Raw genomic sequence first — 25,194 nt, forward strand, 5'->3', positions numbered from 1 at the left:
GAAATGTACATTCTGAGAAGAAGTGGAACTCGTTGAAATCAGAACGAGTGGGCTCAGTCCCTAGAAAATAACATCATTTATCTTCCTTCATGTTCATAACTAACCTAAGATCTTGTTTGAAAGCATAGCTTCTAAAGTCTTCTACAACCTTGAAAAACCATGGCTTTACTAGCCAGAGAGAAATTCTGAAACTTTTGAGTTTTACTGTATTAAAAGGCATTTCCTCTTAAATATAACACATTGACAATGTTAAACTGTTTGTCATGATCTACCAGCTGATTATATTGCATTCTAGTTCTTCTTGTCTTATGTTGTGAAATTTTCAAGTATTATTGAGTACTATTTCATGTATAATCTTTAATATATGATTTCAGAATAAGAAGTAACTTTAGTTTACTTAGATAAAGTTTAACTAATTTAAATTCCATATTCTTACTTAACTAGCAGTTTCATGATGTTAACTTTATTCCTGATTTACTTCTGGTAATAAACATTTAGTAATTACATAGTCAAATAAAAAGGCAAAGGAAATTAATGAATAAAATATCAATTTAATTGAGCTATATCTTCAGTGCATTGAAACATTTTAATAAATATCTACACACTATGGTAATTTAACATATGTATAAACATAAAACTGCCATTGTTCTCTCTCCCTTCATTCATTACTTTCTTTGTTCTTAGTTCAATAATTTGTAGACTACTTTAATAAGAATTATCTTTGATTTTTTAAATAGCTAAAATCTTGACATGGTTCATTAAGATACATTATCTCTGAAATTTCAAATAATGTTTTTCTTCTTTATTTTTAAATATAATCTAAACTCCTTGTCATTTGTTATTTTAAAAATCAGATTCAGGGATTGTTAAGTATCTTCAACTAATACAGACATTTGAACGTTTAGGAAAAAAATTCTTTAACATCATAGTAAACAGTACATATTAATTCTAATGTGCAAACTTTTCTAGAAAGAACGAATTTACATTTCATTTCTATTTTCCCTCTGGAACAGTGAAATTGAATCACCATATCCAACCCCCTGAAAATCTAGGTAATTTGGTGATATAAAATGTATGATGATTGTGAAACCTCAAGAAAAAAAAGGAGATATTTTTCTTTTTCTTTTTCAATATTAGGATTGGAAATTAGCTACACTCTATGGCTAGCTTTTGTTAAGCAACATGTCACTAAATTCATAACATTACTTGAACAGTGAGTTCCTAATACACATTATAGAAAACAATAGGTCTCAATCATGAAAACGAAATGAATTGAAATGTTATAAAAATATGCTTCTATAAACTATGAAAAATCTGTTTGAGTAATGCTTTTGGCTTTCTTTTTTTCATTTCCTGCTGCTGATCCCACTTTTTTTCCTCAGTAAAACATTTCTATTATTTCTAGTCCTCTGTTCAGAATCTTCCTAAAACTATTACATTTCATCTAGGCCTTGTGGAAATTTTCAGAGATATAATCCACCATTTAAGCTTTTTGCCCTGGGCAGCTGTTCCATCAATGACTACAAGATGTGAAGAATGCAACTTACCTGACCCTGGGCAATCTCAACTGTGAGTTAATAGAACAGTTAAGCATTTGTCAACAATTGTATAAACCGCACAGATTTGCTTTGACTTTCTATTATAAATTCTTTCCTTTCTCAAACTTAGCCTTTGTCTTTTGGCATCATTACTTTTCAACTTTGAAAGGTTATTTAAAATAACCAAAGACTAATTATCTCTTCAATACATAAATGAAAGGGTACAAAACTTAAAAGCAATTACTGCTTTAGTTCAAAATAATGTGATTTAAGCATGAACTATTTGATACACACTCCTCATAAATGTGCTTTATTTTTCACAATTTAATGCTGAAATTAGAAATAAATATCTATAAAACATGTCGTATTAATGGGAAAACCTGAATATGAATGCAGAGTTTATTTCCATATTAAGTAAATATAAATATGTATTCTATCATCATTAAGTCAATTGATAAAATTGATCCATTTTTAGAAAGAAAGAAAATTTATTTCATTTTTTAGTATGGCAATTAGGTACTATTGAAAATATTGACTAAAATGTAGTCAAATATGAGAGAAAAAAACCAATTTGTTTGAGATAAGAGTAGTTTTGATAGTCAACATAGTCAAGAAGAAAGTTTTCAATGAAGGTCATGATGAAGTCAGACCGCCAGAAACTTTACTAAATTAATGGACATAAGATAAGTCACAGTGAATAAAGCTGCGCATACCTGGCGGCACATGTGATCCCACTGACTGTTAAGTTCTCTGAGTTCTGTTTCAAGTCTGGATGCAAAGTCTTGCTCAGCTTCACTCTTTATCTTCTGCCCACCTTCATTGACACTGTTTAGACTTGGCTGTATTGTCTGAATGTCACTGACTAAAAGCTGAGGAAACAATGTGTTGTTTAAGATGACAGAAAAAGTATCACCATAATTTTTACAATTATATATATACATATATATTTACATCTGACATGAATTTTGACTATTAAAAGATTAACAAAACACAAATCTGCATAAATCCCTTAAAATATTCAGTGGCTGTTATGCTATCTATCAATGATGCAGGAAATTATCTACACATATGGCACTTATCTCACAAAGACTTTCAAATAAACTAGGTATTTCTTGCTAGAAAATGACTCAAATTAGTGATCTTCATACACGAATAGCTTCAAAATAATTTTGCTTATGAAAAACAGGCTACTCCAATACTTGTCCATCATAGAATTGCTTTTTAGCTGTTACTTGAAAAGAAAGTAATTTCAAGAAACTGATTACTTGCTCCATGTTGCATGACAATGTTCTGAGGAATAGCATTTCGGAACTATATATTGTTGGGCTTAAAGAGATGGCTCAGTGAGCAAAATGGTTGCTATGAACAGAGAACCTTAGTTCATATATGTAAAAACTTGGCCACATTAGTGTGTGGACTTATTCTACTGCTTGCAAAGAAAAATGACCACCTGGTGTCTGCTAGTTAGGTAATTTAGACAACTGTTGAGCCCTGATTCACTGAGAGACTTACTCAAAAAATACCATGGAAACCATGAGAGGAAGGCACTGGCACTCGTTCAAAGTGTACATGACACACACACAAACACACAAACATGCAGCCACTATTATATAGTCCATTGAAATGCAGTTAAATTTGAAAAATAACCTAGAGAAGAAGTAATAAGTACTTGAATGTTTTCTTTACATTATATTGCATTTTGTGTTAAGATTTATAAAGTGAGGCCCAAGTAATACTCAACATGGGCACTAGAGATATTCAAACTATTTTCTGAAGGCCTTAAAGGGTGTTTAACCATATCAATAAATTTTATGCAATAGGTGCTGGGGATATCTAAATATGTATTCAGATATTTTTAACTGTCCAAACAGCAAGTGATTATGAACTGTCCCATCAGTAAGTGACTGAGCTAACTAAATGGTATTACCTAAATAAAAGATAGCATTTGAAAAGCATCAGAAAAAAACTTACTCTGCATTGTTTCAGCTGTTTCTTTAGAATCTCAGAATCCCCCAGGGCAGGCCATTCCTCTTTCAGAAAAACATCAACTTCAGCCATCCATTTCTTCAAAGTTTTTATGTGATTCTGGAATAAAAAAAAACAACAATTTTAAGATATTATTAAGTTCTGATTGTTCTCAACACAGTTCATCATGATGATATGTCTGAATATAAGTCAGGAAGAAATTTCCATGTTTGAAGGATGTCTCACTGGAGCTATTCTAGAAAAGAATATTTTTACTAAGACTGCATTTTATGGGCCATAGTATGAGCATTGGTGTATGAAGTCTGCTATTGTTAGAAATGAAAGAACACTGCCAAATGTGGTTTTATGATATTTCTCTTGAGAACATTAAATCATCTCCTCTCTTGAGAAATTTTAAGTTACAAACCAAGGCATGATAATACTAATAATGTGCCCTTAGTGTACATAAAACAAACGATGAACAGTAAACTCAATGTAATGGTGCCTTTATAGCTTCCCTAAACCTGAACCTCCACAAATTGTTTCCTGCAGTTGACAGTTTAAACAGTTCCTTCAGTTGGGGGATCTCCAGGGAAGAGTTTGTTACCTTTCAAGACAAAGCTTTTAGTTTCTTATTTGTGTGACCAGTTAGAAATAATGATCAGGAAGACAATGACATCTTTTGTCATTTATAAATTTCCAAGAACCTCCCATCCATTTTCCTTGTATTACTTTTATTCATGTACTTCGTTTCAGTCACTTTTCAAAGGTATATCTGTCACTTCTTTAACTACATGTAATTCAATTACAATGTGTATTTATATTCTTTTTCCTTTCTAAAATTTTTATTGAGAATATATGCTTTGCATAAAATTTTCGCTTCCATGTCTCCACTATCTTCGATTCAGGTCTTACCATGAATTCCTTGATGAATTAATTATAATATCTTAAGTTCATCCATTCTAATTCTCAGAAATCCCTTTCCTAAATTTATGCCAGTGATCTCTTCCCTTTTTATGATGCTGATTGGATGATGGAAACATAACTTCAATTTCCATTTTTAAAATTACTGGTAAAGCTGGGTGGTGGTGGCTCACGCCTTTAATCCCAGCACTTGGGAAGTAGAGGCAGGTGGATCTCTGTGAGTTCAAGGCCAACTTGGTCTGCAAGAACTAGTTCCAGGACAGGCTCCAGAACTACAGAGAAACCCTGTCTGGAAAACTGAAAGAACAAAACAAATCCAAAACAAAAGAAACCCCAAAATTAAATTTCCTGGTAATAGACATTTGTAATTCTTTTGTTGTTGTGTTTAATTCCATTTCCCATGTGAAATGACTCATGCAAAAGAGCAACATTCATGACCACTTATGACATAGTACATTTATGAACCATATATTCTATTAGAAAACATACATATTGTGGATGAAATATTGTATATATTCCAAAGAAATGAGCATTTGCTCCATTTTACAAGGATCCCATTTTTGCCTCTTTAATACTGAGCTCCAGTAGTTCAAAGTATAGTAGAGAACATCTGTATAATGATTAGCTTTTCATTAGCTCTTTTCCTTGTATATGGAGTTCTTTCTTGCCCAGTTATACTGCTTAATACAGTTCCACATATTTAATATATTCACAACTATTCCCAATCAAAAATAACCAATGTGACAGGGTGATGTTGCAGATAAGAGAAAGTTAAACATGTTAACAATATTCTTTATCATCTGGCATATCATAACATAGATAGTAGAATGAAAGAGGGCTTGTTCTATTAAGGGAAAGCTCAAAAAGACAAAAGGTGAAGACAGCGAAGGAGAGCAGATTAGACAGAAAGAATTCAGAGTCAGACATAGTCACTGGAAGATGCTAGGATAGTAGAAGGTGTGCTCATGAATAAAAGATTGGTTGCTGCTTTGAGAAGCTAAACAGAGCAAACAAATACACTTTCTCTTTAAGCCTGCATTCAAAGCAATCCTCACCCATACATGTAGATCATTGACTGGTCATTCTGGGTGGTGTTTTAGCTGGAAAATATAGGAATCATCAATTCACATAGCAGGATCAGAATTGAAGTAAGGACACTTCTAATATATTTGACTCATAAGTACATGGTTAATTCTGGAATAAGTATGCCTTAAATATTTATATTTAAAAAATTAACTGTGAATTGGTGTTGGTGAAAATAATGGATTCAGTTTTATAGAAAACCCAAGAAGAATGTATCATTAAATTTTCTTAGGAAAAAATAGCAAAGTTATACTCATTCGTGAAAGGTTTGTCTTTTAATCTCATCAATGCCTTTGAAGGACTCTGGGAGTCAAATATCTCTTTCCCATCACATCTTACAGTACACTGATCTGTGGAAAAAAAGTATGGATATACAAAGCAAAACCGTGGCTTACCTGAATTTTTCGAAGTTTATTCATATGGTCTTCTAGCTTTTGGCAATGTTCCATCAGCTGGGTGGAGAGCTTCTTCCAGCTCCCCTCAACCTCTTCGAATTCTAACTGATATTTCTGGCTTATTTCTGAAGGTGCTTTCTGGGACATCTCCTTCACAGTGGTGCTCAGATAGCTGAAGCCACTTTCTTGCTCTTTCAAAGAACTTTGCAAAGCCTCAAAATTAAAAAGTGAAGTGTATTTACATTAAATGAGGCATAATTGATGAGTTTTTCTCACATCAAGAAGAAACTAAATGATAGCTTATGTAATTTAAAGATTTAAACAAAGAATTTCTGACAAAACAATTTGCATGTATTCATATAAATAATATCTAATATGTTCCAAAGCATATTTTATTTAGACAGAAATTTGATATATCTAATTTTTACTGAATACCTATATATTTATTATTATGCTTATTATATAAGTAATGCATTTTAGTTTTTTTACCTGTCGTGAAACCTTAATAAACCAACCTTCAATATTCCTTCTTAAAATTATTACTAAATTAAATTTATATGTATGAAAACCTTAAATATTCTATCAAGACATCTCAGTACTAACAGAAATTAACTAAAGTTTTATAATTAATTTCTAACTTTCCTCTTTGATGAATTGTGTTTAAATTCATCCACTTCTACTATTGAACATTTTTAAATTATTTGTGTAAAAATAGAATTTTCGTAAGATTATGTTTGTATATACAATTGAATGAAAATTTGTGTATTAATATAAAATAGTAAAGAGACTTCCTCAAAAAATTAATTCCCATCATTAAATGAATTTATTTACTTCTGACTTAAACTAACTATGTACTAGGGAAGATTATATCTCATTTGTTACTTCATCCTCTAGAATTGCATTTATAATTTATCATAGGATTATTCAAAGTTTATTATCTCCCTGGTGACTTTCTTTTGAAGACTATTCCTTGGTTTTAGAAAAAAAATTACATTGTGTCATTTTTCTTTCTTCTGCTACTTTTGCATTGGCTGTTCTTGTATCTTACTGACATGTATGACTCTCTAACAGATGCTTAAAAATATTTTACCATTATAAATTCTTCAAAACACTTCATTGTACATAGTAGTTTTGGTTTTCCCTGATGATACAGGGTCTTTCATATGTTCCCAATGGTTCCTATGATTGTTCTATAACTTGTTTTTCTGTTATAATATCAGCTTCTAAGCATTTATTCAACATTAGCTTTATACTTTCACTATTCTTAATAGCTTATTTTTATAGGCTCAATTTTCTGAAGTGTATTAGTTCTTTTGGATCACACTTTTATGAAGTGAACATCAGAAATATGACACCAAATATGTAGAAAGAGGAACCCTGCTGCTATTTTTCTGTATTGTAATATAGGAAAAACTATAATCAGGGATGATATATTAAAAGAAAATATTTAAATAAAATTGTCTTAAAATTACTTATAAAAAGAACTAACACAGTGCCATTTAAAAGGATTTGAAATAGCAAAAATGTAATCGTATTTTTATTAAGTTAATTCTTAAAATATAGACATACTATCCTAATTTCTAACTATAATAAAAATATTTTCAGATTTTAAAAGAATGAGTATACAACATAGCAATTTTGGAATCAACAAAAATTTAGTCCTTATATGTCTTTACATCACATTATTTTCCCATATTATTATTTAACCTTTCTTGAGTTTGGTTGTTAAAATACCTACTCAGTATCAAATATTTCAATAGAATCTTGCAATTAAATTCTAACCAATTACATAAATCTATTGGTTTTACCTATGGTTAAAGATATCAGGATTTATAAAATATGTAATTATGATAAAATAATGTGATCTAATTTAACACTTATACTAGATCTCTTAAAATATACATTAAACTTAAAAGGAAATTATAGTTTTATTCCACAATATTCTCCTGTTCCTTTTTTAAACTCCTAATCTGTGATCCCTAACTTTATTATCATTAATTATATTTAATGCAACAACAATGCAAGTTTTAAGACATGTTCTTTGTTGCTTATAGTAGTCAATTGTCCACAGACCTGCAATTTCCCGAGTCTCTGCTCCATTATTTCGTATTCAGTGACACTAAGATGAGGTATAGAGAGTTTATTTTCTGACTGCTGGATCCATGTTCGGATGGTGCTCATTGTCTCCTGATAGCGCATGGGTGGTAAAGTGTCAAAAACTTTATCAAAGGGAACAAAAAGAAAAGAGAATTACATCCATTTAAAGCCTGGAAGGAGAATACCAATAAAACCAATTAAAATCCTGTCATATTTTCTTTATTTGTCAGCAAATATAATTCTTTTATCTTAAGTATTAATCAATATCCTTGCTTGAAACACAGTGGAAAGTGGTTGTGATAATGAAGACACCTTCTTACCTAATACTTGTCTGATATGTTAAGAACACTGTTTGCTATACTCAATTTTGAAATATCCTGTGTAAACTTTTGGCAGGAATTGGGGAATAGGAGGATGGGAATTTGAGGGAGCAGGTTAGGCTGGTTGGGTGCAAGATTCAGAGTCAAGCACTGGGTCTGGTTCTGGGAGTTCTTTTGAAGAAAATGAGGAGGGATTGATTGTATGAGTCAGGAGGGTCAAGGTCATGATGGAGGAATCTACAGAGACAGCTGACCTGAGTTTTGGGTAGCACATGGTCTCTGGACCAATAGTTAGGGAGCCTGCATGGCACAAACGTAGGCCTTCTACATGTGTGCGACAGTTGTGTAAATTAATCTGTTCATGAGATGCCTAACAGTGAGATCAGCACCTGTCCCTGGCACTTAGCTGATTTTTTGAAACCTGTTCCCCATGCTTGTTTACCTTCCCCAGTCTTAATACAGGGGGGAAAGCTTAGTACTACATCAACTAGATCTGCCATGCTAGGTTCAAGTCAATGGGAGGCCTGCACCTTTCTGAATGGAGAGAGTGGAGAAGTGGATGAATGGGAATAGGGGTAAAAGGGAGCTGAGGGGGGGTGAACAAGAAGAGAAAAGAGAAACTATGGTAGGTATATAAAATTTAAAAAAGAGTTGGAAAAATAATATAGTCACTGCTAAATAAGCCGTGTTCTAGTAAAAGACCATACAAGCAAGATATATGGATAGCACAAATTGGACTTAATGGATTTTACATAAGAGAGAGAGAGAGAGAGAGAGAGAGAGAGAGAGAGAGAGAGAGAGAGAGGAGGGCAAAGATTGACTTGGGAAGGGAGAGCAGTCATCTCTCAGGAGTTGAACTAACAGAGTACTTCTCCATGCTGGGAGTCTGACCCCAAGAAGGACATTTTCTATATGGGTTACACAATTGAAGAAGTTACAATATCCCCTAACAAATGACACATTGGTGTACAGAGTGTAAGAGAAATATCCTAATATCTACTTCTCTTATCCTCAATGTCCTCTGAGTTCCTTGCTCTGCCCTGACTAAAGGAAACAGCCAATTTGAGAAAGAATGTGGAGGAAATGTCCTATGGAAAGAACAGGGAATGATATGGGGATGGAAGCAGTTGGCAGACTGGCAGGCAAATGATGAGTATAATGGTGGAGGAGGGAACAGAGAATGGTGTGGGGAGAGGTGTGAGGGACAGACAAATGATCTCAAGAGTATGATGGTTAAATAGAGAAAAGGAGTTTATGAAGACACCAAGAGTTGACGTGAATTGATTCTGAAAAATTTTACATTTTATTTAGTAGTTCATTAATAAAAACATGATTTTACTAGATACATTTTTTATATATTAGAGTCTCTCCATGATAGAATAATTTGTGGTACATAAACACAATTTTAAGTAGTATATCAACTGACCAGATAGTAATCAAGAGGCTTTCTTGTAGACAATGATATGACCAGACTAAACTGAGACGGAAGAATGAATATCAAGCTATATGCATTAACAGAAACCTTTCATTCCACAAGGAATTTAATAAATAGAATAATCCTGAGAAATGGTTGTATCTAGTAAAATAAGAAAATTTATTTACTTTTATTAAAATTGTCAGAAACGGATTCATATCCAAACACCAAATATCTGTGTATTTACAAATAAATACAGAGATATATAGATTCATTCATAGTCATATATAATCCTAACTCATACAGAGAGTGCATTTAAAGGTTCATTTCTAGCTCATTCTGGAATATAATAAGAATAATTTAAAAATGTAATAGGTAGAAAGAAAGGAAGTGGGTGGTACCAAAGTAGATGAAAGTATTCTATATTTAAGAGTTCATTTAAACAACACTGAGTATCAGATAACACTACTCTGTTGTTACTGATATATGCATTTTATAATTCAGGTAAAACTAGACTATATAGAACTACTATACAAACACTGGTAAAATATATAGGGTATATGTGGTGACTTGATCACAACTGGCCCCTATAAACTCATACGCAGTGGCATTGTTAGGAGGTGTGGTCTTGTTGGAGGAAGTATGTCAGAGACAGACTTTGAAGTCCCATATATGCTCAAGCCACACACAATTTACTTCCTGTTTCCTCTAGGATCAATATGCAGCCCCTTCTCTACTCTCAGCTCCTTCTCCAGCCTCATGTCGGCCTGCATGCCAGCAGATACTGCCATTTCCCGCCATGAAGACAACGAATTAAATCTCTAAAACTAAACCACCCTTACTGTAGGATCTTCTTCACTGCTCGCTCCTATATTCGCCCTTCCTCCATCTCCACCCTTCCACTGCCCCAAGATCTTGCCAGACCTTCCCTTCTCCCTTCCCTCTCCCCCTCTGCCCTTCCCCCAAACTCACCCCCACCCCTGCCCCCACCCCCATGCTCACAGCTTTTGCCCTGCAGTCTTGTTTGCGTCCAGTTTCCAGGAGGATCTATATATGGATTTCTTTGGGTTCACCTTGTTATTTGACATCTCTGGGCTTGTGACCTATGGGCTTAATGACCTTGGTTTATGGCTAGAGTCCACAAATGAGTGATTACATACCAAACTCATCTTTTTAGGGTTGGCAAGAGACTTAGTTCTATAGGGGATCCCAGGTGTCCCCCGGGATGTCCCCAGCTAGGTCCTTGGACAGCAGAGGAGAGGGTGCCTGAACTGTCCTGGTCCGATGATTATCTCGAATATCACCATAGAATCTTAGTCCGGCAACGGATGGAGATAGAGACAGAGACCCTCATTAGAGCAAAGGACTGAGCTCCCAAGGTCCAGTTGAAAGGCAGAAGGAGGGAGAAGATGAGCAAGAAAGTCAGGACCTTGAAGGGTTTGTCCACCAACTGAGGCAGTGTGCCTGTTCTAATGGGAGCTCACCAAAACCAGATTGACCTGGTCTGAATGAGCTTGTGATCAAACCGGACACTCTGATTGTTGCTGACAATGGAGGCTGACTGAGAAGCCATTGATAAAGGCACTGGGACTTGTTTTTACGGCATGTTCTGGCTTTTTGGGACCTTAGTCTCTAGGGATCCAGGCCTATATCCTAGGCCTGGATGTAGGAGGGAGGGCTTTGGATTTCCCACAGGGCAGGATTCTTGGCCCTCTCTCAAGCAGGGCTGGAGAGGGAGGAGAGAATGTGGGGGAGTAGGAGGGGACAGGGAGGGGGGAAGGAAGTGTAAATAATTGAATGGATAAATAAAGTTTATTAAAAAATAAAATAAAAAGCTGTAAACTACCTAATTAGATGGTTTTTTTTTCCTTATAAGAGTTGTTGTGGTGATGGTGTCTCTTCACAACTATAGAAACCCTAAGTTAAAAAAAAGTCAATAATAGGGACTAGGGTGTTGTAAAAGGTCTTAACATGCTTTTGTTTGAAGGGATATGGTCCTTGAGACTGTGGATTATTGAACACTTTAAGTGCTGCCTAATGGGCCATCCTCACAGAAACATGGAAAACAGTGGGGCTAAATGTGATTTGAACTGTGGGTTCCTGGATTAAGAGGTTTCAGAGGAGAAAAATGTTAGTATGTGTTCTAGAAACTGACCTTGTCATATTTTGGTGAAGAGTGAGGCTACTTTTTGCCCTTGTCTGAAAAGTCTTCCTGAGGCCTAATAAAGAGTTTCAGATTAATTCTCTTGGCAGAGGAAATTTCAAAACAGTGTAGTATAGACTCTGTCATGTGATTACGGTTATTAGTGGTAACTCTAATAAAGATTTATAACGAAAAGGAGCAAATTGAAAAGAGGAAAATACAAAATATACAATATGAGGAGAAAAAGAACACCAGGAAGTGGAATGGAGCTAAGTTCTGTTCTCACAGAGATAAAGAGATTAAGAAATGAAATAAAGGGAATTACGATCTCAGGGTAAGATCCCACCCACCCAAGTTTCCAACTTGTGAAAAACAATTAAAGAAAAGCTTACAACAGAGTGTGGTGATGCATACCTTTAATTCCAGCTCTCTGAAGGCAAACACTAGTAAATCTTTGAGTTTGAGGGAAGGCTGGTCTACAGAGTAAGTTCTAGAGTGGTCAAATTTAATGCAGTGAAAGGAACCACCAAAATCAGAAAGCTGGTGGAGATTTAATTGAATAAGGGGGCCATATTCCTGATGCAAGCAACAGAATTTAGCAGTTTCACCCATGTAGTTCTGGATTTAGAGTCCAGAAAAGAAGAAAGTCATTATGTAAGCTTCCTTTGCAAATAAGGAAAGCTGTTGAATCCAGGCAAGTGTTATGGGTGTCCCTAACTGTAGGTCATTTTGTGAAGCTGTGTAGCTGAAGACTAGATTACCTTAGAGACCCCAAGATGTTCGAGATGCCAGATCCATGAAAAACCTGCTAAGGAGAACTGTTAACAGAGAGTGGAACCAGCCCAAAGAAAGAAGTGTGTTTCACGCAACAAAGTCGAAAGGAGTTGGAGATCTGAAGAGCCTTTGATACCAGATATGGAGATACAGAATTTGGAGTTTGCCCAGCCTGTTTTCGGTATTGCTTTGGTCCAGCATTTCCTCACTGTGCGCTCTCCCATCCATTTTGATGTGGTAATGTATACACTCTTTGCCATTATATGTTGGAAGTATGTGTTCCGTTTTCTGATTTTGATTTCATAAGGGGTTAGAGTTGAGAGATTGCATGAATCTCAGAGGAGGCTTTGAACTTTAGAGTTTAAAAGTTGCTGAAACTGTATTAGACTGTGGGCACTTTTGAAGGTGGATTAAATGCATTTTGCATTACGATATGGCTATAAGTCTGTGGGGACAGGTAGTGGAATGTGTTGGTTTTAAAGAAAATGGTCCCCATAAGCTCATAGGAAGTGGCACTATTAGGAGGTATGGCTTTGTTGTTGTAGGTATGGATTTGTTTCATAAAGTGTAATCACTGTGCGGATGGGCTTTCAGGTCTTATATCTCCTCAAGCCATACCCAATATTGCAGAAACACTTCTTACACACCGTGTTTGCCTGCATGACAACGTGTTGCACCATGATGATAATGGAATAAACCTTTAAAAATACAAGCCATCCCAATTAAATGTTTTTCTTGTATAAAAGTTGCTATGATTGTGGTCTCCATTCACAGTAACAGAAACCCTAACGAAGACAGTATCTTCACAGCAATAGAAACTGTAACTAAAACAGTATTTTAAAGATAAATTTGATATTTATTTCATTGTGTAGAAATATTAAATTATACCTATTTCTCACTATCCATGCTTGGATTACAATTTGATCATTGTATATCAAATATGTGTGCTGAATTATTAAAATCTCACAATGTCCCACATAAATTTACATGCATAAATGTGAAAGTAAAACCAAATAAATTGAAAATTAGAACAAATGTATATGTTTCTCCAAAAAGGAGATAGATATGAAGACTACACTAATCTAGTTAGATATTATGTACAGAGTTGAGATATTAAAGAGTACATTATAAATATTTACAATTGCTGTATTCAGTTAAATAGAAGCAAATGTCAGTCCATTTCATATATGAGAATTACAAATTTTCATATTTGCCACATTGTGGAACAACCCAAAGCAATAAGTTAAAGTGAGAATGGTGTATTAGTACTATTTAACTACATTTTAAAGTGGCATGCATTACCTAAAGCTAAGTTAACATCTTAACCTCTATATATTTTTAGATCATAGTCAGTAGCTAGATAAGTAGATTGGAAGAAAAGCAACAAATAGAAATAAATCTTTTTATCAAGATATATTAGAGTAAAAATAAGTTTTAAAAAGTAAACTAGATAAATCTTCTAATTTGGAGCTGAAATAATTTACTATACTTTGTTCTTATTTAGATTTCTAATTTAGAGTCATAATGTGGAATGTTCTGAACAAATCCACAGCCTTGAATATATGGCCATAGAGAGCATTTTAGTAGCTATCACAACAATTTATTCTGCTATCTCTGGATAACTTAATTGTCTCTCACTGCAATGTTTTTGATCCTGTATCTATAACATTACTTCTTGAAAGGCTCTATCTAATCTTCATTTTTATCTCTTTAATGAGGCTAGTCCAATAAAATCTCATTTGGGATGGCTACAATTTCTACCTTCCTTCCTGTTTCTCTGAACCCATATTCCATTTAGTATTTTAAATATCAGCAGTAGTCTTGTTTTTCAGAAATGGAAATTCTCTGTCTCTGTCTCTCTCTGTCTCTCTGTCTCTCTCTCTCTCTCTCTCTCTCTCTCTCTCTCTCTCTCTCTCTCTCTCTTGTTTTCCAAGACAGGGTTTCTCTGTATAACAGCCCTGGCTGTACTGGAACTAGCTCTTATAGAACAGATAATATCTTTACTCCTGAAATTAATCCACAAAAATGGAAACAGAGAGAACATTGCCAAAATCATTTTATGAGCACATAGTTGTCTTGATTCGGTGGTTGTTAAGACATGCAAATTTCCCAAAACAATAGGTAAATATATGAGAAGTATTCTTCTAAAAACAGTAGGATGGAAAACACACTTTCCCTCTTGAACCCTAAGTGGCCACACTAAGTTGGGACCTGATGTGGGAGTCCTCTCTGTGTGCTGTAATTACCATTGATGAATAAAGAAACTGCCTTAGCCTGGCGATAGGGCAGAACTTAGGTAGGCAGGGAGGATAGACTGAATGCTGGGAGAAGTAAAGGTGGAGTCAGGGACCACTATGGAGTCAGACATACAGGAACTTTGCTGGTAGGTCTCATGCTGATATTCAGATTAATAGAAATGGGTTAAATTAAAATATAAGAGTTAGCCAATAAGAAGCTAGAGCAAATGGGCCAAGCAGTGGTTTAATTACTACAGTTTCTGTGTTGCTTTTTCAGGGATAAGCTAGCTGGGCTGCAGGGACAAACAAGCGGGTCCTCCTCCTTCCAACAGGGACTCAGGTGTCGGAAGACAAGTTTGGGATGTTTTATAAATAATTTTAGTATGCAAACTGATGATTATACGTATACATTTGTAAGTATGTAAACATAATGAATATTAAATGTTTACATTGTAGCAACGTAGGAAAACTTCAGCTATCAATATGACTATTCCATACTCCTTTAAACTGAAGATTGAACTAAATAGGCATACAAGAATTAAAAGAAAGTTTCAGTGAGGAAGTTAAGCTGTAGAATATCCATTAAAATTATTTTATTTTAAATAATGTTGTGGATTTCATCAAAAAATTAAATACAATATGCTAAGATGTATGAAAAAATAATATCTTTTTCAGTTTGGAGGTTTGACACTCAGAAGCAATTATACTGCAATCCACTAGAGGGAGCTACTTTCATTTTAAAGTCTTACTGACTGATTTCCCATTAGAAAAACAAATCCCTTAGCAAAAACTATTTTAAAAAGTAGAAGAAAAGGAAATGCACACTGCAAACTTAATTCAATTTAGTAAAAAACGATATCATAAAGCTTTAGTCATACCTAAATATTCTAGAAGTATTTTAAATGTTTTTGTAATATTTACAAAGATGAACAATAAGAAAAAATGTTAAATATGCTTCCACACAATTAAAATTTCACTAAAAGTAAGCAAACGTCCTTAAATCCTAAGCATCCACTATAATCTTCTCTGTATGTACAAAAACATATAAATGAATGTATGTTATAGATGAAAAATTTATTTAGTATTGTTTAAGTCTTCTTATAAACTTGTCTCTCTAAGAAGATTTTGTCTTAAAATTAATGAACAGACATTTCAAAGAAATACTATACTAACAGAAAAAAATTGTAAAGAGAAATATCGAAAAATTGTTATCTACGTGATACAAGTTTGCATATCTCTTCTACTTCTCTCTTCTATTTTATCAACAAAGGGGGATTTATGTAATTACTGTGCTCCAAAATTAAAATATAGCTCAAAGAATAATTTGTCTCTACTTTGGATTCAGTTCCCAAAAGTAGATAGTTCTCGGATGACTTAAAAGAGCATCTGAAGATGCCTGCACAAATATTTCCACCTACACAATGAGAAATCTTGTGAAAGTCTTCTGAACTGCTTCTTTATTTTCAAAAGTATTAAAACCTCCTGATTCAGGAATCTGTAATCATCCATGGAGAAGTTATAGCTGTACAAACCATTATTTATTTCTTCTTAACACAAGACATTGGAATATTTCAGGAAAGATACAGTTTCTTGTTGTCTAACATTAGTATTTTGCCATTTGTTAAGGGAAGATAGTTTATTTCAATGATAGTGGTTATTCCCATTTTTGTTTGGTTTTTTTTTTAGTACTTCATATTTTACCCATGGATAGCCAATTTCAAAAATCTTAAGTTAGCCTTAAGAAGTATTTTTACTTACCTGTTTGTAGCTCTTTCTCTCTGGCCTGCACATCAGCAAAGATGTGGTTAAAATGATTTGTAAAGGCCACAAAGTCTGCGTCCAGGAACATTGGCCCCTGTCCCTTTTCTTTCAATGATATGTTCTGAATTCTTAACTGCTCGATTTGAGGTTGAAGAGCTGACAGCCTGTTGACTTCATCCTGAATCATAATTCAAAGTATTACTAATATGTAACTTCGCACTTACTAGACTGTCCCAAAGAAAGTTGTTTATAGTCAGCGATATGAAAACAAGTTAATGTCCTCGACAAATATCTGTTATGAAATATTCATACTCTCTTACAAGTAATCGATTTAAGAACAACATAGCTGTTTGCTCATTTTGAATCATCATGTATCATATACCCTAATTTCAGACTATCATCATTTAGAACCATAAATCACACAATTGTTCATGTTTGCAGTGTTTTATAAATAAACACGAATTTAAATCTCATTAAATTAAAACAAATAAAGATATTTATTCTTATTGCTTTTTATTCCAAAACTTCATTGTTTTGAATTGTAAGAACATTCAGTGAACAATACTTTTTAATTCACATGTTTAAAATATATTGTATGTTCTAAATATACTATGTGAATTTATAAATCTCTACACAATGAAGATTATCTAAACCTATACAATACTTTATTTATATATGCACAAATATGTATGGTTATATCTAAATTTTCTACATTTTACCCAGCCACATTTTCTTTTCTGACTAGTCATTTGTTATCCTTTTAATTAGGGAAACTGTCCAGGCTTTCCATTCTTTTGTCATAAACACTCATAACATAGCACCTGCTTTCAATCTTAATTATAGTCTCTACTCAATTGTAGTAGACAAAAATAACATGTATATTAAAGTGCACTATAGCACTCTCTAGATCAATTTAGTACTAAGAAACTGACATGTTGGTACTTAAGGTATGTTAATGTGATGAAAATTAACACTGAATTTTGAAAACAAAATATATATAATATAAGCTATCTTTTACAATATTGATAAAGCCTTGCAATGATACTTTAGAATAATAAGTATAAATAAAATACACTAATGGAATACCTTTGTCAGTTTCTTTTTAAAATTTACATTATCTTTATCATTTATCAGTTTAATACAAGTTCTTGATAATATTCAATAGTTTTCTCCCATCATTTCCATCGTTCATGCCTTTCCTTAGGCTGCCGGAACCCTTCTTCTTAACGAATCTCCCTGTTAGTTCATGTCTTATTTTTGTATATGACCCATTGTGTTTAATTTGAATATCCTGCCAGAGTGGAGGTGAAAAATTATTTACCAGAGCAAGGAGATTATCAAGGGCTCTGTCCCTGTATAAAAATGATAACCTATCCCAGAACAAATGTTAAATGCTAAAAGTTCCTAGGTGGGCAACATTGATTCTCTATTTTTCCATGATTAAATATTGGATATTCAAAGATATATATGACACTTGAATTTGGAATTTAAATTGTATTTTTTCAGCCACGTTGTTTTCTATGTTATGTCCTTAGTCTCATTTCAAGTGAACTGGCAATTAGCTTATGTTTCATATATACATAACTTGTACCATAAGAAATAACTCTGAAATTCTCTTTTCCAGGGCATTATCGCCATGGTTGCTTACTTATAATTCATATCTAAGCTGCCTTTCAAAAAAGTACTTGGGTTTGTTTAGTACTTAATATGCAAAAACATGATCATTAATATTAAAAATGGTATCATGAGCCAATTAAATGGAGAGGAAATTTAAAAAATTATAGCAATTAGGAACTAAATTTAAATCTGAGCTTACTGGGAATGATACTAAAATGACAAAATAAATTCTTGACTTAGGATGCATGTATGCTTATTTGGAGAATCCTATATTATGAGTATTGATTGAGTTAATATCACATAAGAACAAGAATATAAATAGACAATGCTATTTTCTTCTGAGTTCTGAAGATATAAAGTTTAGTTTGAAAAGAATGTGGCTATGTTACTCTAATAGTAGGACTTATTGCTACTGACAACTGAATTTCTTTAGAAATTGAAGACTAAAGATATGACATTTCTTTTGAAATGAACTATTCAACTTTAAAGACTTGTTAACAATTACCCATTGTTTGCATAGGGGAACTTAGCGTTCTTAGTTCCCAGAGTAGATCATATTCTCTGAATGTATTTCCCCCTTAAAATTATGTACTTTTACAAGGAGGAGAGGAGAATGGGAGAACTAGAGTTGGCATGTAACATATGCAGGAAGGGTAAAAATATTAATATGCACATTTAAATAATGCAGCACCAAATAGAACCTTCCCCCACTTCAAGAAATGTAAACATATTTCTGTCAAATCTTAAAAGGCTCTCTCACCTCCAATATATTGGAGCATGACCTAAATTTATATTTTAATATTTAAAAATCTCCAAAGAAAATAAAAAATAAATTGGATAAAAAATTGTGAAAGACTAATACCAGACCACTAATATAATCTTAGCTAATCTGGGAATAATATTATTCTTATACTACTAAATATATTACATAAACCAATTAATAAATTCATTGGGAACCAAAAGGTCAGGCAGAAAGACAAAGAGTTGAATGAATGGGATGAGACAGTGCAAACAATATTGGGATCTTTATTAGTGATGCAGTAAAGAGATATTTTCCCTTTGAATAATTCCATAATAATAGAATACTTTAGAAATCTGTCTGTTATTTCTACCTGTGACTGAGATTAAGACTACAATTGTAGTATGACTCTTTGGCCACGGTTTTGACTTTACACATCGGACTCACATCCCACTCACCTACCACGCTTTGCTTAGTACTCATATTATAGACCTTCTTTTACATGCGCGGTCTTTATTTATCCATGTTTCTGAGTATACTATTCTTTGACTTAACATCCAGTCATTCCAAATACCCAATGCAAATGCTTTTCCATTAAAGGAGCTGCCTGCAGGTTTCTGTCTATGTCATGTTTTACTGTTAGATGTTTACCAATATTGTGTAAAGCATTTATTCCCTTGGTAGTTTTACATTATTTTATTTAATCATTCACCTAGGATGTATGTCCTCTACATAGGTGGAAAAATATGATAAAACAAGGGTCAACGAACGTTCCACTCTGTTTCCTAGAACTTAGTGCTGTGGACTTAATTGTGGTACCTCAAAATATATATACTGAATCCTTAGCATTCAATCCAAGTTTATTTGGAAAAGGGGATTTGAGGAGGCACTGAAGGTTACAGATAATTAAGTTATCAAGATAGAATCATGATCTCATAGGGCTGGTTGCTTTACCAAATGAAAGAAATCTTTCTCTCACTCTTCCATTCTGTCCATGTACATGAACTGGGAAAGAACATAGGCATTACCAGTAAGGAGACAGCCACCTACAAACACTAAGAGAGTCCTTACAGGTGTTAATTTCAATCCTCCATAACAGGGAGAAAACATTCACATTGATTAAATGGCCTAATCTGTGCACTTGTTCTATGAACAAACAAGCTAGCTCATGTACTTATCATTCTTGGTCACATTATAGTTAATCAATATCTAATTTTATATGTAAGTATATTTCTTTTTTGTTTAGTTTGTTTGTTTGTTTTTGTTTTTGTTTTTCGAGACAGGGTTTCTCTGTGACTTTGGGGTCTGTCCTGGAGCTATCTCTTGTAGAACAGACTGGCCTTGAACTCACAGAGATCTGCCTGTCTCCTCTGCTTCCCAAGTGCGGGGATTAAAGGTATGCGCCATCACCGCCCGGCAGTATATTTCTTAGGTGTCTGTTTCTACATTGGAATTTCAAAAGTACTGTTAATATGACATCATCATTCTATATTGGCCATTTAAGACAGGCTCTCACTATGTTGTCCATGCTTTCTTCTACTAAAGAAAAGTAGCCCTGGCTTTACCATTCCTAGTGATTATACGACCGTGATTGTCTTCTCCATACTTTCATTGAAAAACATACTGAATACGAACTATTCTTCAGAGAAATGGAAAATAAGATGAGAACTGTAGTATCTAATAGCAAATTATATCTAAACATATAAATACTACAGGATATGTGTTTGCCCAGTAACGCAAAGGTCCTTCTTATTTGAATTTGTTATGCAAAACTATATTTTGGTTTTGTTTACTTACTAGTAAATTTACAGAAACTGAAGCAGAAATTATCAAATCCTTTTTTTTTTCTTTTTGGTTTCTGAACATCATTATATCTCCCTAATATAATTTGAGTTCACTGCTTCTTTCTAGACCAAAACTGTCAGCTGTCCATATCCAGTCAGCCTTCATTTATACCATTCTTGTGGAAAGTATGCAAATTAATCCCTCTTCATACTAAATATACATCTTAGTCTACTATTAAAGGTTTGTCCATGATACCTTTTAACTTAGCCTCTAATCAACTTCTTGTTTCCCAGGAATAGTGTGAAGCTCATAGTAAGGATTGGAAAAGGTCAAGTTATTTTCATTATTACTAATTTTTAATTTTTACCACTTGAAGATGAGCTCTTTTAATCTTTTACTTGGACTCGTAGCGCCAGTCCCGCCTCGTGTGCTCATTTTCTTCTCATGACCCAGGCGAATTTACAGATCACACCTCCTTATTCGTTGCCTCCTAATTAAGTCTAGTCAGTGGGGAGCCCTGTCCAGATTCTTCAGGCAGAGAGGAAGATAAAATTGCTTGTTTATTTTTCTCGCTCTACTTCTATGCAGGCGCCTTGGGCTCACTCTTAAAGTGGCCTTTATTATAGGGTTCTGACTCTCTCCTGTGTAGTCACACTTTGTACAATAATTCTTTCTGTCTTAGAAGAGGGACAAGTTTGGCTTGATCTGCCCTTTCTTTGGGTTTTATCTATAAAGCAAAGACATTAGTAAAATACCTCTTTGTGAAGAAATACTATGCAAAATGTCTAGTCTTATATGTGCCCTTAATTTTATAGATTTCTTTTTTACCCTGTTTTACACCATAAGGCTTTATTGTTGAGCTGTTTTATTTGTATTGCTTACAATTGTTTTCATCACGTGCTCAGTTTTACGTTTGAAAATAGTTCCAATGTACTGGCAAATTTTTTAATTGCTTTTTTTCACTGTTCACACCTATATTTCAAGTTTGGAAATACATATTTGCAAGCAGCAATACAAAAGTATTCATGAAGAATGCTTAATCTCTGAAAATTATGAAAACATCCCTGATACCAATACATTTCTAAATACAAAACTGACTAACATATTTGTTACTTCTGTGTAGCTAGAGAAGTTCATTTTCAAAACAGATAAAATTCAGTCTTTAGGTGTGAATGGTATGAATAACAGTCTCTCTTTTTTTTAATTCTTAGTTGTTTGGGATCCTTAAGGATGCAAAAGCTTTGAACAGGAGGGTCCACAAAGGAACCAATGTTGTATTATGGCATTCAGTTAGTTTAATAGCTTTTTAAAAGGATACGTGCTTTCTATACTTCCTGTCTCAGCCCTCTGCAAACTGACAAAAATAATTAGCCATGTATAAATTACATACATCAATGCCAGAAGTACAATATCAATGCAGTGCTTATTAAGACTGATTTTCTTTGTTTATATTGTGATATTTTTGATTCTCGGTTAAATCCCCAGGAGTTGAAAATCTCATTACTAAACATTTTGCTATGGCCCTCTTGCAGTTTACCAAGAAATGCCTACTGATCCTGCTCCAAGGGAAAGAGGAAAGTTTTACCTTACAAATCTTCAACTGGCTTTTAATTGCAGTTGGCTCTGATGGAATGGTGGGTTGGGTTTTCAAGCAGTTTTCAGCGGCAGTTGTTATCTGCTCCAAACGTTGTAGCTGACTGTAAAACGTAATGATGTTGTTCTGATACTCCAGCCAGTTAACTCTCTCACTCAGCAATTGGCAGAATTCTGTCCACCGGTTACTCAGTTGTTCTGAGGCTTGTTTGATACTTTCAGCATCAGCACCCTCTAGAAAGAAAAACAAAATATATATCCCATGAAGTCACAGTCTAAAAGAGGTGATCTGAAGAGCAACATGTTTCTATTCCAAACAAATTCACTGAATTACTGGAAAAAACACATTTTATTTGTTAAAATCATACTGTTCTGCCAAGCAAGATTATTCATTTGAAACATGAACCTAAACATAGAAATTTCAAAGTCTTACATCACCCAAGATAACATAAAAATTCATTTCTCAACACCACTGACAAAAACCTTTTGCTTTTTTGCTAGCGTATTTCTAAACAGAAATAATAAGGAGACATGAAAAGTAAAAGGTATATGGTTCCCTGTACCTGGCTACACAAGAAACTCATGGTTGCCTGTGGCTAAATTTTCTTCTAATCCCCTGAATAGTTAAGGGGACTATCAATCATATTAAGACACAAAGGTGTAATATGATATGCTATTTACAATTATTAGTATATAATTGAGAATTATAACAACATAGTTTTGGGAGTAACCACTATATAACTGTAGTAATAACAAGCTTATTTGTTACAAAGTATCAGAGAATCTAAAATTTCAATTGCATAGTTACTCACTTTGAGAAAATGTATCATAATAAAATATCTAATTTAATTTAAGAAATAAAAAGATATACTTTAAAAATACACAGGATAAAATGTTAAAAATATATTACATAATATCTCAAGATTATACCACAGTCCAAACGGTAAGATATCTCAGGGAAATATTGTTAACAAATGCAGAATTTTATAGAAAAAAGCAAGTTAAAGACTATGTAAAAAATAAATGTAAATGATATTAAATGTTAAATGAAAAATGCTAAAATAAGTTAAATGTAGTCTAATGCACTAAAATTAATTGTCTTAGATTTGATTAGATGAGTAGGTAAAATAGAGATATTTAAGCGTGTCTCTGATTTTGAGAAAAATCAACTTTATAAAAACCTTTTAGAAATTGGAGACCATATTAATTTTCATTATGACTGATGTTACTTAATTTTGCTTAATGATAATCCAAACCAGCAAGGAATAACAAAATAATTTGGTGTCTATAAAAACACAATGAATATGTTTTCTGAGTTATGTTGGTCATGGAACTCAATTCTATAATGTGAAGCAAGTAGGCTAAAATGTTAAGCATTTCTCCAACAGGAATTAAGATGCAAATGAGATGTAAAATTTTTACAAATATAACACTGTAAAATCTACAGTATTTAGTTACATAATGAGCTTTATAACTGATTATATCTAATTAAATACTGTAACTACCAATATAAGTGATAATATGGAAAAATGTCTGTATATGCATATATAAAAGTAGATTTATTTAAATTTAAACTAGTTCATCAAAACATAAGCAAATCGTGTTCAGTTAAGTACTCTCATCAGGTATGAAGCAGGTGCCATATTTCTTTTCCATTCTAGGAGTATAATAATAAGATCAATCTACTGAGAGCTGAGGCTCACGTGGTAATTTCTTCACATCTTACAAATCTTTAACAATGAATAAAATAAGTTGTGCTGATTAGGAGATATGGTAAAGAACATATAAGATATAAGGAAACATCATTTTTCACATTTATAAAATAGATGAGACAGAGTTCTTTTAAAGAATTAAATAGATTATATTTGAAAACTTGATTACTGAAATTTTAAAATTAATTTTACATAAAATCCAACATATAGAGACATTTTAATTTGTTTTAAGGTTCATCAATGACAAATAGGTTAATTTTGGTTTAGACTTTTGTAAAATACACAGTCATCTATTTATCATAATTTAAAACTGATATTAAGAACAATCACACTCAAAATTTAAAGCAGAAATTTCTAGTAAAGACAGGTGTTGAGCACAGAGAAGCACAGTCTTGTAGATAATTTGTCTATAATAATTTTATAAGTAAATGTTCTTGCTGTTCAACTTCTTTGTAACTAATTCTTCTAAATTAAAATGCCCTATGGTAAACATGCTAGCACTAGCACTCTCTGATATAGTTCTCAGTGTATAGTAGAAATACTCTATGTGTGAGCGTATACAACATCAAATCAATAGTTTGCGTCTTATGAAGACAGATACTAATAGAGCAAAATGTAGGGCTATTAAAATATACAAACAATTACATAACATCATGTTTGTTTGAAAATGCTTGGACATATTATAGAATGTAATCTTGGATATACCATTAAACTTCTTGGATTAATTGATCATGTATTTTCCATTTTTGGGGGGTGATACTAGAAGATACCTTAATATGTGTCTGAGAAATAGTTTGATAATATTTACTATATTGTTTTATGAGTACGTATTTGACAGGATTGATTTCCTTTGCTAAACTGAAAAATCTAAGTTTTATGACAACGTATAATTGTAAAATTTTGCGGAGTTTAAGGATCAATCATCCGAGCATCTAGTCTTCTAATTTTTTGTTAGCTATTTAAGAATACAAACACTGACTCACCAGGCATTATTAACAATACTTGTGGAAAACATTTTAGAGAAGCACATTAGATTCTCAGAGATAATGGATCATAATCCATTCACAGCTCATATTCTAAACAACCCCTAAAATAGT

At 33.2% G+C, this 25,194-nt stretch overlaps 1 protein-coding gene across 8 annotated transcripts in view; it reads right to left on the reverse strand.

Moving 5' to 3' along the window:
• Positions 1–25,194, reverse strand: part of Dmd (dystrophin) — a 2,257,783-nt gene that overhangs the window by 1,280,998 nt on the left and 951,591 nt on the right. For all 8 annotated transcript variants that reach the window (XM_085684598.2, XM_085684595.2, XM_087902601.1 and 5 more), the window contains 6 exons: positions 22,378–22,619; positions 16,649–16,829; positions 7,979–8,124; positions 5,906–6,118; positions 3,510–3,623; positions 2,252–2,407 (listed from right to left, as the gene is read on the reverse strand). In XM_085684598.2, coding sequence (XP_085540724.2) covers positions 2,252–2,407; positions 3,510–3,623; positions 5,906–6,118; positions 7,979–8,124; positions 16,649–16,829; positions 22,378–22,619 — 1,052 coding nt within the window. The remainder of the gene's footprint in view (positions 1–2,251; positions 2,408–3,509; positions 3,624–5,905; positions 6,119–7,978; positions 8,125–16,648; positions 16,830–22,377; positions 22,620–25,194) is intronic.

Source organism: Myodes glareolus, chromosome X (genome assembly GCF_982192425.1).
Source record: "Myodes glareolus chromosome X, mMyoGla1.1, whole genome shotgun sequence".
NCBI lineage: Eukaryota > Metazoa > Chordata > Mammalia > Rodentia > Cricetidae > Myodes > Myodes glareolus.